The sequence below is a fragment of the Antennarius striatus genome, chromosome 8, assembly GCF_040054535.1.
Source record: "Antennarius striatus isolate MH-2024 chromosome 8, ASM4005453v1, whole genome shotgun sequence".
Taxonomy (NCBI): Eukaryota; Metazoa; Chordata; class Actinopteri; order Lophiiformes; family Antennariidae; genus Antennarius; species Antennarius striatus.
The window spans coordinates 20,222,375-20,236,539 of record NC_090783.1 but is presented as its reverse complement, the minus strand read 5'-3'; the positions used below and the strand labels follow the sequence as shown (position 1 = coordinate 20,236,539).

The 14,165-nt window shown below is 40.5% G+C and overlaps 2 protein-coding genes across 5 annotated transcripts; both read left to right on the top strand.

Annotated features, from left to right (window-relative positions):
- The first annotated feature begins 92 nt into the window (after positions 1-92).
- On the top strand, positions 93-4,731 carry pane1 (proliferation associated nuclear element). Of its 2 annotated transcripts, none has more exons than XM_068322423.1 (7): positions 93-1,316; positions 1,819-1,895; positions 2,388-2,486; positions 2,877-2,956; positions 3,153-3,244; positions 4,125-4,279; positions 4,427-4,731. In XM_068322423.1, the coding sequence occupies exons 1-6, from the start codon at positions 1,185-1,187 to the stop codon at positions 4,272-4,274; spliced, it is 630 nt and encodes a 209-aa protein (XP_068178524.1). In that variant the 5' UTR covers positions 93-1,184; the 3' UTR covers positions 4,275-4,279; positions 4,427-4,731. The 2 variants fall into 2 exon arrangements, with proteins under 2 accessions (XP_068178524.1, XP_068178523.1); XM_068322422.1 differs by having other exon boundaries at positions 4,419-4,728.
- Positions 4,732-7,210: 2,479 nt separating this feature from the next.
- Positions 7,211-13,150, top strand: serhl (serine hydrolase like). Of its 3 annotated transcripts, none has more exons than XM_068321593.1 (13): positions 7,211-7,272; positions 7,361-7,426; positions 7,978-8,121; positions 8,940-9,053; positions 9,458-9,499; positions 9,583-9,602; positions 9,705-9,779; positions 9,955-10,061; positions 10,170-10,249; positions 10,368-10,402; positions 10,518-10,594; positions 10,709-10,790; positions 12,287-13,150. In XM_068321593.1, exons 2-13 carry the CDS (start codon positions 7,369-7,371, stop codon positions 12,428-12,430), a joined length of 978 nt encoding a protein of 325 aa, XP_068177694.1. In that variant the 5' UTR covers positions 7,211-7,272; positions 7,361-7,368; the 3' UTR covers positions 12,431-13,150. The 3 variants fall into 3 exon arrangements, with proteins under 3 accessions (XP_068177694.1, XP_068177695.1, XP_068177693.1); XM_068321594.1 differs by having other exon boundaries at positions 7,239-7,426; positions 12,287-12,459; positions 12,596-13,150; XM_068321592.1 differs by having other exon boundaries at positions 7,239-7,426.
- Positions 13,151-14,165: the final 1,015 nt, after the last annotated feature.

The window sequence follows — 14,165 nt, the reverse complement described above, 5'->3', positions numbered from 1 at the left end:
ATTAACAAAACCTAAAAGATCTCTCTCTGAGCCTCCCCATCATTCAAGATGCAGTGAGGAGATGGTACTTTGAAAACAAAAGCACTTGTCCCCCTGAAAGAAATCCATATATCTTTAATAGTTCCTGATTTGTGAATGCATACAGATAATGTGCATATTTAAATACTGACACCCAAAAAGCCGGGGGACTTCTGTCCTGTTTGCTGTGATGCAGCCCTGATGTTCTGGGGGAATCTACTTTGCAGTGCCACTGTTAATTACAGTAAATAAAATGTTCTGCTTCCACTCAAATCCAATATTTTTCCAAATATGTTCCTTTAATTTAACTGTGCATCCAGTTTTCCAGGAATACAAAATTTTTATTATAATTGTGACTGTAAAATGTTGACTGTTGCACAACAGCAAACAAGACTTGTTTCCATTTCTGTTGTTCCAGTGACACTTCAATGGGCGCCCTTTGTTTTTGCGTTTGCTTGTGTCGTCGTCATTGTCTTAAACCCCATATATTTGTTTCCTCATTTACAGGGAAAAGTATGTTTTTTCCAGTATCTTTAATCGTGGATGAATTCATTATGAAATACTCCAGCATTTTAATGATTAAACATACAGCAAGTGTTTTAAAGTTATTAAGTGGGGGAAAAAAACATGAGTTCCAACAATTGGTTGGAGTCCCCTCAGCATTCATTTAAGTTCTCCTTGTGCACTGGTGCAACCTCCAGATGTCCTCCTGGGATGGAGGACCCACACAGCTGGCTGGACTTGTTCAACCAAACCCACAGGATGAGCTTCAGATAAGTGGACACACAAAGTCCTAAACTACCTGCGTCAGGCCAGCATCATGGTCCCTGCACTAATGGTCCAGATGTCTTTTCTCCAGTCTGACTCTTTATGGGGGTGAAAAAATGTCATGATTGCTATGACTGATGGATCGATACACTACCCCGAAAGAATTTACGAAGTGTGCCAAGAAGTCGTACGGAGGCGTCACGGAGTCCGGTTTTGCTCCTGCGATACAGGTTTTAGACTACATGAAGAGTAAAAACCAATCTATAGGTGGCGGTAAAGAGCTGTGTACGCTTGTAAAACGTCATTACGTCATCTACGTCTGACCGAGGGAGGGCGTCATGACGTCAGACGCTTTTTCAGAAAAGAAGCGCGAGTCCAGTAAACAGGAATAGCACGGAATGACATGTAATACAGAAGACTGGATGCATCGGTTTAGGAGGGGAAACAGCGACTACTGTAATTTTGTTGTCAGGATGTCATTGTTGAAGCCATTCAGTAAACTTCCTGCTTTAAATACGGCGAACATCTTGGTGAGTTTGTGTTTCATTCATGTCTACAACTGAAAAGCCGCCGGGTCGGTTTGGGTAGAGCTAATTTAACATGTAAACAAGTAACGCTAAACTAGCTTAGTCGCCAGAAATAGTTCAAACATCTGGAGCTAGTTTGAATTATTGTTCTAGAAATGTACTTTCTGACATGAAGATTTAACGTTATTCTTTGCATTGCACGTTTAAAACACCGGTAAAGTTAGTTCGTTCCAAGATATACAATACAGTAGTTGGAAACAAACACATCAAGAGGGGCTTTGGGTTCATGTTTATTATAACTTAAGGATCAAATAATGAAAATATGTACAGACCAATGCCCCGATAAGATGGTGTAAATTAAAAAAAAAAAGAGCAACTGCTTTTATCAAATATAATCTTATAGTTTATAAAAACTTGCAGAACTACAGCTGTACCATTGACAGTGTGTTCTAGTGAGAAGAGAGGCCAGGACTTCTGCTGACTCATGCTGTCTTTCCCCCTCCAGCTGGTGGAGAGTGAGGAGCAGCTTCAGCAGAATTTGGCCGAGTCTCTGGTGGAGGAATCAGCCTTCACTGTGAACGTGTGAGTACTGCTGATGTTAGGTGTTCTGCACAGTCAAGTACACTACTTGAAGCAATATAGGCTTTTCTAGTGTCAGAGATGGACTTGTTTTAGATAGATAGATTGACAAAAGATTGATTTGTGATCAGAAAATACAATTTATTGCTTTTATTTTGTTTAGATCTACTGCAAGATAAACACAATATTTCCGAGCTCAGAACTTTGAAGCCGTGTTCACTTGATATCAGAGTCATTACATTTACTATTTTTTAAAATCTTGTTCATATCAAGTCATATTTAAAGCTGCCAAACTTCCTTGGAGGTCACAAAATTGACAACTGACCCCATAATACAGCTTAATAATTAATTTAAAATGTGATATCGGCAGTGATCGTTACAATTAAACTTCATATGATGTAACTGATATGGAATTATCCCAAGAACAGTTATTGAACCAAAATGATATTGACCTTATTAAACCTGACAACTATCATGTTTATTATGTACCGTCAGGAGATTAGCTAAGAGTCTTCCTCTGCCAACGGAGAATGACGAGAGTCGACCGAGGATAGACCTGGTGGTGTTTATCATCCACCTCACGTCAGAGCTCAGGTAATGTTTCCATACATTGTATATTCCTATTTCTCTCCACGTGTTTGCCTTTACTAACTGACAGAATGCAGGTAAAATATCTGTATTGTATTGTAGTGTGTCTGAAAGGGCCTGAATGACTAATACTTATATTACTGTACTAATATCATCCCTAGACCAGCATGGGCCGTTTTTCGTTCACTAAAAAGAAATCCACTTGACTCACTTGTGAAACTGTTTCACCTTATTGTGCACTGATATTGAGATCAAGGCCTTGTTTGCGTAATTCAGGAAAGAATGAGTTATTTTCTTACAGGTTACTAAAACTCCCAAAACACATTATGAATATTGATTTTTTTTTTGTTTAACTTGTTTAATTCTGTGGCATGTGCTATATTTGTTTTGTCAAAGTTTACAGTCAGTGGAAGCTTCTGTCAAATATCTGGACCCAGGATATTTCCTTGGAAAAGTCTGCTTCATGGTCACCAATGGTATGTCAGGAGGTCAAAGTTCAAGCTGCTTCAAATCACATAAAGGAGCAATGAGGATATACAGTCAAACACAGGCCATTTTGTATGACTTATATACCTCCTCACTCCAGACTATGTTTGAAAATGTCCAATCTTTACTTCATTCATTTTTATGGGTCACTCGCTGACTGTCCTCTTGTGCGTCTGCCTCTTACAGCTCGTAATGCTTCAGTCCCCTCAGAGCGCCTGGACGCTGTTAGAAAGCTTGCTGCATCGCTGCACTGCCCCCTGCTGTTTGCAGAGGATCAGGTTTGTATGAGTTCTTGTTTCTAACTTAAAGTTTGTTTGAACTTAATGCAAAAGTTCTAAGACGATTTTTGCATAATCTTAAATATAATTAATCTCTGCAGAGATCATGGGGAATCTGTTTGTTCATGTGTATAATGTAGGGGTTAGTTTTTGGGCTGCACTCTTGGTGACAACAATGCTCCACAGATGAAAACTACAGTAACTTCTTGCATTCTAACAATGAAATGTCATGACTTAAAAATCTTGTGACTGCCCAGCCAATATGGATTATATGTAGAATAGTGTTACTTGCTTATCCTCCTTACTTTAATTGCTTAAAAGTGGTGACCATTTATCATTAGATCCCAAAAATTGTAGATACTGCACTCTGCTTTGTATTATCTGTAACTGTTTGCATCTTTAATAATAAGTTAAATAGATAAGTAATTAAGAAATATTCCCAATGTGTATATGGTAGTTTAGAAATATTAAATGCTTTGATTCCTGTAAATCTTTTTTATTAGATCTATACATGTACGTGTAGAATTTAATAAAGTGTATGCCTTCAGAGAAAGAATTATCAATCCACTGTCTATAAAATAAAATTGTTGTGATTCTTGTTGTATAGAATACAAATTAAAGTTATATTAATTATGAGATGAATATTTACTGAGCAATGCGACCCCTCATCATTAATTTACTATCTCCTCCAAATAAGCCTTAAATATGGATGAGAGAAAGAGGAGGGGGCTGTCACTGAATAGCTTTAAATGTGTGCTCTCCTTCATTAGCAGTACCATAGTGATTCCCAAATTAGTGTTAGCGCACTATCTGCTACAGTCAGGATGGATGATAACAATGTGGATCCTTAAAAGCTTTCTGTACTGACCTTCCCCTGCAGTCACCGACTGGTGTGACCAATGCAACACAGAGGCTGCTGACTATCCTTAAGGTGTCAGCTGGACTTGTTCCCATGGTGACAGCTCTCCACCTATCCAACCTGACTCACTGTACTGTTCCTCCGGACATCGACCAGCCAAGCTTTGATTAACATCTGTAACTATTTTCTCACTTACTTCATGTTACGACTTCAAACACATTGATGTTATTTCCACTGATCTTTTATGTTGAATGTTTGTATTGTTGGCTGCAGTTTCTGTCCTCTTCCTGCAGTAATTGTATATTTTAATTGCAGGTCTGCAGGCCTGGTCACTGATGGATTCTTATGCTACAAATGAATGCCATGTAAGAAACTGTTTCATTGACATGCAAGGTGTAAATAAGAATGTAAATGCTGGCTTTTGTCATGCTGTCATGACTTCCTGCGATGCATAAATTGGACAGAGTAACTATTTCTCTAATGATAAGGAGGTTAAGTTGTCACCCATCCATTGAGGGGTTTAGGATATATGGAGCATAGACCAGGATACAATAAAGTTAATAGAGAAGTTAAGTTGAGTTAAATAAATTAACTCTAGCTCTAATGTTTTCATACTTTCATATTCATTGTAAAATCTGGTCTTTTTGTCATTTTTCTATTATTAAAAAAACCTTTGCTGAAACAATGTCTGTTGTGACTATCAAAGCCAAACGGAGAGGAGAAAACAGGGCTCTGACATGACGAGTCCATAGATTTCTATTTACAGTACAGTTACAATATAAATATATACAGTATATAAAGCAGGAAACTGCTTTCTATAGGGAAATGTGTTCTATGAGTGGATTGATCAACTGAAACTAAAAGAGAATTTATTGTCTGATGTTTTGAAAATGTTTTTGAAGAAAGTAATATACTTTATGCTTCCTGTTGTAGGGTTGGTGTTAGGGAAGTCAGCTGCTGAGTGTCCTTATAAGTTGATAATTCTGTTATAATAATTTGCACCATTGTTGGACAAAGGAAGCACTAGAAGAAGATCAACTTTATTAATCCCCTTAACGGGGAAATTACTCTTTTTTTTTTACTCTATACATGACTAGTGTTTGATACAGGATATATATTTTGTGCAGGCCCCAGAAAAACAGCACACAAGGGTCCTGCAAGCATGCAGTTAGTCAAAACAACACAACAGTAGATGGGGAGGCAGAGTGAAGGGCAGCCACTTCTAGCACCCCAATTGAGCAACTTGTAGGGGGGACGGTGTCTTGCTCAAGGACACCTCGGCAGTGGCCGGGAGGTGAGCTGACACCTCCCACAGTCAAGTCACACTCCAAAGATGTCAGATGTCCGGCGGGAGCGGGAATCAAACCGCCAATGTCTGATTGGAAGACGTCTTCTCCACCGCTGAGCCACTGCCGCCACTATAAAAGTGTTAAACGCAATACTTACATGATAGATCAGGTGCAACTGTGGCCATTTTCTTAATTCACTTTTAAACCACTTTTAAAACACAGCAGAAGGTAACAAAGTACAAAGATACTGTACTCAGGAAAAGTTGTCAGGTATCGCTAAGTTGATTTTTCTTGTATGAATCCCAACTATTTGACCAAGGGCGGCTCTAGGGCCAGATATTTAGGGGGCCCATTCCCTGCATGTAGAATGGAAGTCTGATTTTTTTGTTGTCACCATGACAACATAAACTTAATGTAAAACTTAAACCTACTTTATTAATCCCCCACAGAGAAATTATCTTTACACTCACACCATATATAGAAAGATGTAAGACACATGTACATACAGTATATATTGTGAACAGTCCCCTGAAACGAACACACACACTAGGGGGCTGTTGGCATGCAATTAGTTTAGGGGGATGCAGAGTGACGGGCAGCAATTTTGTGGTGCACCCCATTGAGCAGTTTGTAGGGGGGACAGCGCCTTGCTCAGGGGAGCCTCGGCAGTGACTGGGAGCTAACCTCTTTCTCTGTATACACTCCTGTACCTCCTCATTCCACCACCAAGGCTCCTTATCTACTTTCCTTCCAGATGACACACCAAGTACTCTCCTACCTGTCTCCCTGATCACATGAGCTGTAGTTGTCCAGTCATCTAGAAGCACCTCCTGACCACCCAGAGCCTGTCTTAACTCCTCCCTAAAAGTCATAGAACACTCTTCCTTTTTCAGCTTCCACCATTTCGTCCTCTGCTCTGCCTTCTTCATCTTCCTCACCACCAGACTCATCCTACACACCACCATCCTGTGCTGTTTGGCTACAATCTCGTCTACCACTACTTTGCAGTCACTTTGCAGTCACTACTTTGTAGTCTACCTGTGTGCTCCTACCTCCACTCTTATAGGTCACCCTATGTTCCTGCCTCTTCTGGAAGAAAGTATTCACTACAGCCATTTCCATCCTTTTTGTAAAGTCAACTACTATCTGTCCTTCTGCGTTCCTCTCCTGGATACCAAACCTGCCCATAACCTACTCATCACCTCTGTTTCCTGCACCAACATGTCCATTGAAGTCTGCACCAATGACAACTCTCTCACTTCTAGGTATGCTCTGCATCACTTCATTAAAGTCCAACCAGAATTTCTCCTTCTCCTCCAGCTCACATCCTACCTGTGGAGCATACCCAATAACAACACTGAACACACCTATTTCTACCTTCAGACTCATCACTCTATCTGACACTCTTTTTACCTGCAGGACATTCCTAACAAACTCCTCCTTCAAGATAACTCCTACTCCATTTCTCTTCCTATCTGCTTGAACTCTGCTCCTAAACTTCTAGCCTTGCTATCTTTCCACCTGGTCTCCTGGACACACAGTATGTCTACCTTCCTCCTCTGCATCATGTCAACCAACTCTACCTTTTCCTGTCATAGTTCCAACATTCAATGTCCCTACTCTCAGTCCCATGAGAGCCAGAACTTATTTGAACACTTCCTAAAGACAGTGTGAACAGTCATCCGTAAAAATCAGATATGCCTGCAGTCTGAACGGTGCCTGAGACAAGCATTATCGATATGCCCCTCCTCTTCTTCGCTCTCATTGGTCTACAAGGGAATCTCTTGACTCCGTTTATCAAATAGAAACTGGAGTTCTCCTCACGTGGTGTGAAACACCCGGAAGACGAAAGACAACTTCTTGCGGGGCATGAAAACTAGGTGCAACTATTTGGGATCGAGGTAGTTTTTAAGTTTCGTCTTTGCTGACTATAAATAGTTTTTATTTTATTTTATTTTATTTTTAAAGATTTGGAGATGATCAGAGTTTTGAGTGGCGTCCGGCACCTGCACGTCAGCACCATGAAGCAAACAGGTATCGGTTAGCAAACAGCAGCCACTGTCGCGTATGCCTGCCCCGGGATAGGATCTCTCCCGCTAGAGCGGTTCTCCTGTGTTTTATATCTCCTGTGGGTCTGACAGGACTGTAACTTCATCTGTGCTGTGTGTCGTGCATATGTGGTACATTTGACAATAAAGTTGACAATGACACCCATCTGACAAACATACATGCATTATATACATTAGAAGACCCATTAAAACCCAACATGAAGAGGTCTATTGTAACTAGTGATGTTGTAGTCCAGATTAAGACTTCTCATATTAATCTGGACTCAGAGTTCTTAATAAATTATGTTGTTTCACTTTAAAATGTCAAAGTAAAATCAAAAAATATCAATCAGTGAAAGTGTTTGATGTTGACTGTTGGAGCTGCTTTTCATGAATGAAAGGTCTGAAAACACCAACACATCATGTTTGTCAGGCTTCCTGCGCCGGAGCCTCCTCGACTAAATCAACATCTCCATGATGTTGTCAGTGTCACAAGGCTTTCACTAGTATTTCTAAGCCGGTGTGTGTTGTGCCCAGTTTCAGAGCTGTCTATACCAGTTCCATGGGGAGCCATCAGCGGTAAAGTCTGGGGTCCTGATCACGGCTATCCTGTGCTCTGCCTGCACGGATGGGCGGATAACTGCGGTACATTCAACAATCTCATTCCCCTTCTCCCAAAAGGTAACTGTCAATGTCATCAACTGGATAGTTCATAGGAATCTTAAGACTGCTCACATCAGTGTTCTTATTAGTCGGGAGGCTGAGATGATGATTCGCTGAACTCACACAGGTGTTTGGAAAAGGCAGAGTGTACAAATAAGTTTTCCCCAGTAGTTGCAAAACTAACTCCAGGTTATTTAAAAGACTAAAGATCCTTTTATTAGTCCCCCGTAGTGGAAATTATTTTTCCACTCTTGTTACACACTTGTTACACTCTTATACACAGGTATATAATCTATGACACACACACACACACGGGGCCTGTAGGACATGCAAATGATGGCCCCTCATGGGGCCCCCCAATGAGCAACTTATGAAGGGACAGTGCCTTGCACAAGGGCAGCTCGACAGTGCTTGGGATGTGAACTAGCACCTCTCTACTGCCAGCTCACGTGCCAGCCCAAGACTTAGTGGAGTGAACTACTGCCGCCCCAATTAATAATCATTGATTGTATGAATAATGATGACTGTAGCTGCTGCCCTGTAAACATAAGGGACACCCCCCCAGTTTTCAATTTCCTGACTGATTTATGAAATCTCAAGGGGGACCTGCCCTCACCTTGTGTAAACCTGTCATAAAATTCCGACATCTTGAATGGATTTGGGGAAAAAAATATGTATGTACTGTATGTTGTCCATGTTGATTTTGTCGACTGTTGTGCTAATGCTGATCATTAATATTACCCCACACTCGCTGACTTACATATGCCTCGGTAATAGCTTCCTTCATGAAATGATGTGGCTTGTTAAGGTGCATCCTTCTCCTTTCCTCCTCTCAGAGTGTAGATACGTGGCGGTGGACCTGCCCGGTCATGGTCGGTCATCACATCGCCCTCCTGGAGTTTTGTATTCCTTTCCCTTGTATGTAATGGATGTACGCAGAGTCATTGATGGTGTGTGAGTTGACAGAGTTGTAGAACATCTTTTATCACCTCTGATTCCAAACATAAATGTTTGTGTCTCCATAGGGACACGATTTGAGTTGGGACTGGGTGGTTGTTTTTTTACTAACAGCTTTTGAAAGTTTTTCCTGTCACATATCTGAAGAAAACCTGTCTTCATGACAGTCAGTAAAACTTTAATTTGATGTCAGTTTAGTTCAACTGATGTAGTTTCGCCTCCATTGTAATTAAAATATATAATACATCCACATAGAAAGGGAACTCGGATAAATGATATATTTGAACTACATCACCAGTGTGTCTGTATTTCAGTTAAACCACAGTAGTGATTTTGTCTCCATATCTGTAATGAGTTACTGAACCTGGTTGATGATCCATGAAATTAATTCCCACAGCCTTGCAGTGGAACAAATTCTCTATCATTGGACACAGTATGGGTGAGTGCAACTCTACAACAGTAATGGAGCTATTTTGAATTTTTGTCACCGAAACACTGTCTTCATTTTTAATGTTATTCTAGGAGGCAACATCGGTATGTTGGTGAGTGACGGTCTATTTTCTCACCACACATTTGCTGACTCCACAGAATAGTTGCAGTGCTTTTACTTTGTGCTAATATTATCTCCGTTGTACTTTCAACAGTTCAGCTCACTCTATCCTGAGATGGTGGATTCTCTTGTACTGCTTGACTGTTATGGATTTGTGCCAGCTGATGGGGTACTTCAATAGTTTTTACATCTACAATTACTCACTCTAAAAGGCTGTAAAATTTGACAGGCAACACAAGAGATGACTTTAACATGGCTTTTACTCCTACGTGTTTCACAAAGAACTGTGCTGAACACAGCGATACTGTTGAGTAATTTTCATCAGTATTTCTATTTTCTTGCAGAATGAACATCCAGGAATAATGAAGCGTGGCTTTGAAGAGATGCTTCAGTTTGACAAACAAGGCAGAGAGAAGCCAAAAGTTTACACCTATGAAAAATCAGTAGAGAGGTGTTATTCCTTCTAATTTATGGTGCTTTAAGTGTTCTGAGCATCCACACATCTAGAAACATTGTTTGCAAAAACCTGCATTGTGAAAAAGTCTTTCATTCATTTCAGGCTGATGACTGCAAACCCATCTCTGTCTGAGCAATCTGCACAGACCCTGTTAGAGCGAGGTCTGTCTCAAGTTGAAGGAGGTGCGACTGTATTTTTATTTTTCTTGTCGTGTGTGTGCCTTGCAGGAAAAAAATGAATGCACTCCTTGCATAATGTTTTTATTTTTACTGAAAATAAAAATGTATTTTCTTCTTTCAGGAGTTGTTTTCTCACGAGACTTTCGTATTAATCTGGTAAGACATTGCTGAAGCAAACCAAATGTTCGCTTTGCTTTGCTTTTTTACTACCTGGAAAACATTCCATGCGGGATATACAAAGTATTTGTGGAATGATATATTTTTGTTTCAGACAAACGTGGTGCGCATCACTTTGGAGCAAAGTCTGATCGCACTATCGAAAATAGAAGCCTCTGTCCTTGTAGTTCTGTAAGGGAATACTCCACCTCACAACTCTTAGTAGCTGTAATATACACAGCACAATATTAGTACATTTGAACTTGTTATATAATATACACATACATACTGTGTTTTTCTTTCCAGTGCTGAAGATGGCTTTGTGAAATTATATCCAAAATACGAAAAATTCAAATCAGCACTTCTCCAGGCCTATTTGGACAGAAATGTGAGTTATCTGTGTGTTGTTGTTATTGTTGTTATCTGGTTGTCTTAAGGTGCAGCACCGTCGCACGGTTGTTAACGCTGTTGCCTCACAGTAAGAATGTTCCTGGTTAAATTACATTTTTGTATGAGTTTGCGTCTACGTGGGTTCTCTCCGGGTTCCGCGGCTTCCTCCCACCTCCAAAAACATTTACCTTAGGTGAATTGATGACTTGTGTGGCGACGCGATGAGTTGGTGTCTTAACTTGAGAGTACTCCACCTTTCACACATAGCAAGCTGAGGTAGGCTTCAGCAGACCTGTGACCTACAAGGCTGATAAGCGGCTGCAGGCGAGGTGGTTGTAATTGCTTCATCTACGAGGGAGGGAGGGATGGATGGATGTTACATAGCCATTACTTCATTAGTATCCTTATTTATAACCATTGAGTTGGATGTTTTTGTATTTGTGCCCTGTATCATAGTAGCTAGTAGTATTGCAGTACAAGTCTTAGAGACATGGTAATATTCATAGTTTGCTCTCTCAGCACTGATTTGCATCTTGGAAAGTGGTCACACGCTGCTGATGACAGGTTGCGCATTCTTTATACATCTTCAGTGATGGACACTGAAGTCTGCTGGTGATAAGAAATGAATTCTGTAGTAACTCATGACAAGGTAAAAGCCGTGTAACTCATATCGACTAGCCTGCAGACCAACCCTAACCAATAGTTCCTTTGAATTAAACTACAACTTAATTCAATGACAAGACCGGTGCACCATCAAAACGACTGCCATCAAGGATTCTTTTTAAAATTTATTTGAATAAATTAACATTGACAAGAACAGAGACACAAGTAGAAAAACAAAAACATGTTCCAAAATTTAGAAGTAGCTCTCACGCTGAACGAGAACCAAAGCAGTCAGAGACTGCAACATCCCGCAAAGGGTAGGTCAGGGTACACTGAAAGTAGTACCTGACAAGTGTATAGCTTTGACCTTTCAGGGTAGGTCACAGCTATGTACTAGCTTTGACCATAGATCAAATCTAGTGCATAATTTTGATCTATGTTCAAAGCTATGCACTAGCTCCTAAATTGATTTTACTCTTCCTTGGTGTATGCCCACCCCTTCTGCCAACTCTCATCTAGAGCTGCAGTGTTGTGTGGAATGTTTAGGTGGGCATAAAGAAAGGCTGTAAGATCAGAGTGATTTCAAAAATATGACACACAGGTTAGTGTGACCTGCCCTTTTCTGCACGCACGGGAAGAGTGGGAACTCCCACACGGAGATAAGAGTGATTGACAGTCTAATAGATTGTCTGGCTCTGATTGGTGGTTTAAATTCAGGCACTGGATTTTTGCAAATGGTAGCAGGAGCACTAGGTGGACTTACCGAAGTCTAATTTCTTCACAGATTGTCAGTATCATGTACTTACTATTGCAATAGCAGCGTGACAGTAAAATATTAAGTTGCCTACTGCTACATTAACTCCCTTCCACGTGTCTAAATGTGTTTTTCAGAACAAGGTGATGATGGTACCAGGAAATCATCACATTCATCTTACCAATGCTGAAGCTGTTGCTCCACATTTGTCTGACTTCCTGCAGAAAAACGTCCTGTCGCAGTCAGCTGACCAAACAAATCAACAGACTCCAAAGTTATAACAGATACAAGGACGCCTTCTGTTTTACCTGTATGTTAAATCTCATCTCACTTTGTCAGTGATCTTCTCATCAATTCATGTTAGATGTGGCCAAGTCTGGAATTATTATAGGCATTTAAATGTTTTAGGAATTTTAATGTGTGACGACTAGCTTTGTGGTATGCAGGTTAGCCTGTGCCATTGCCTGACGGTGATTGGGGGGGGGCGCACCTGTTCCCTCTCCTGATTGGCTGTACCAAGGCCTCACCGGGTACAGGATCCAAGATGGTATTCATTCGGGGGCAGCAGGGCAGCAGGCAGTGGATCCTCATCCTCTCTATCTACCAACGAGCCACATGCTATTTTGTGTGAACTGTTTAGTCTCGTCTGTGCAGGAGGGTCGGACACAAATTTATTTGATTCTTTTCGGCTGTTAATTTAATTAGGAAGGTCAGATCCTGTCATTTGATTTCTGTTAGGTTAACTACTATTATGTTGCAGATAGAGTCGTTTGTTTTGTTATTTTGGCAGTAGTCCAACCTGAAATTAATTCAACATATTATTTCATATATATTTAGCTATTGTAAATAAAACCCTGATTTTCATTATATAGTCCAACTATTCGTCTGGTGGCTCCTTGGGACTTGGGGAAGATGGGGCCTGTTCATGTTATGGCTCAGGCACTCCTTAATCAAGCATAACAAATGTTTTATTGTGTATTTAATTAAAACCAACTTTTTCTGTCCTTAGTTAAAGTGTGAATGCTAATTTTTTTTCATGACACCGTGAAACATCTACAAAACTAAAATCAAGTCTTGGTTTTTCTTTAATTTCTTTGACGTCTTAACATTCCAAAGTGTAAAAGTCATGTGATTTCCCCGTAGAAGTCAAAAATGCACTAAACATGAAGTGACATGTTACCAAACAGAAATCACTTGATCAAATCAGATTACCTTATTGATCCCGAAGGAGGATATTATGTTTTTTACCGTTGCACTGCTCTAGAAATATAAGACAATACAGTCTTATGTACAGTCTAATGGCAACAGGTAGGAAAGATCATGCCATTCAGTAGTGCATTTAGGGAGGGTCATCCTACTACTGAATGAACCAATTCAATGTACTGTACAGCAGGTGGTACTCACTGTCCACGGTGACACTTGTTAAAATCTGGGGTGTAAAGATTTTAAAAGGAAAGGAGAGCGAACAAGCCCCTTTGGGGCCCCAGTGTTGGCACATAATAGTGTCTAGAGGTGAGGTAATCAACAATCCAGGACTCTAGAGGATGGTTAATTTGCATAGAAGTCAACTTCTCATCCAGAAGAGTTGACTGGATGGTGTTGAAAATGCAAGAGAAGTCAAAGAATATAACTCACAGTGCTCACTTCCTTGCTCTACCGAGTTTCAGACAACAATGAGTCCTTGGCATAAGTACCTGGAACAGAAAGACGCAGCTCTATGTCTCCATTTAGCTTTCAATTTGACCGTTCATATTTTGACTTTTATTTATTATTCATTTTCCTGACCACTTCGTCCACTTGCGTGGGTCATTGGGAGCTGGAGCCTATCCCAGCTGTACTGGGGAGTGAGGCAGGGCAAACTCCGGACGCGATGCCGCTCACCACAAAAGGACAGATAAACATGCGCACACACACACTCACTCACTCCTACAGTCAATTTGGAATGGCCAATTAAACTGAAGTACATGTTTTTAGAGGTGGAGCCAGGGAACCCGGAGAGAATTCACGCTGACATGG

Coding starts and splice junctions, on each gene's coding strand:
- pane1 (XM_068322423.1), top strand. CDS start 1,185: ATGACATGTAATACAGAAGACTGGATGCATCGGTTTAGGAGGGGAAAC. Junction 2,957..3,152: donor CTGCTTCATGGTCACCAATG/GTATGTCAGGAG, acceptor TGCCTCTTACAG/CTCGTAATGCTTCAGTCCCC. Junction 3,245..4,124: donor TGCTGTTTGCAGAGGATCAG/GTTTGTATGAGT, acceptor CTTCCCCTGCAG/TCACCGACTGGTGTGACCAA.
- serhl (XM_068321593.1), top strand. CDS start 7,369: ATGATCAGAGTTTTGAGTGGCGTCCGGCACCTGCACGTCAGCACCATG. Junction 9,054..9,457: donor TGTACGCAGAGTCATTGATG/GTGTGTGAGTTG, acceptor TAATTCCCACAG/CCTTGCAGTGGAACAAATTC. Junction 10,250..10,367: donor TCTGTCTCAAGTTGAAGGAG/GTGCGACTGTAT, acceptor TTCTTCTTTCAG/GAGTTGTTTTCTCACGAGAC.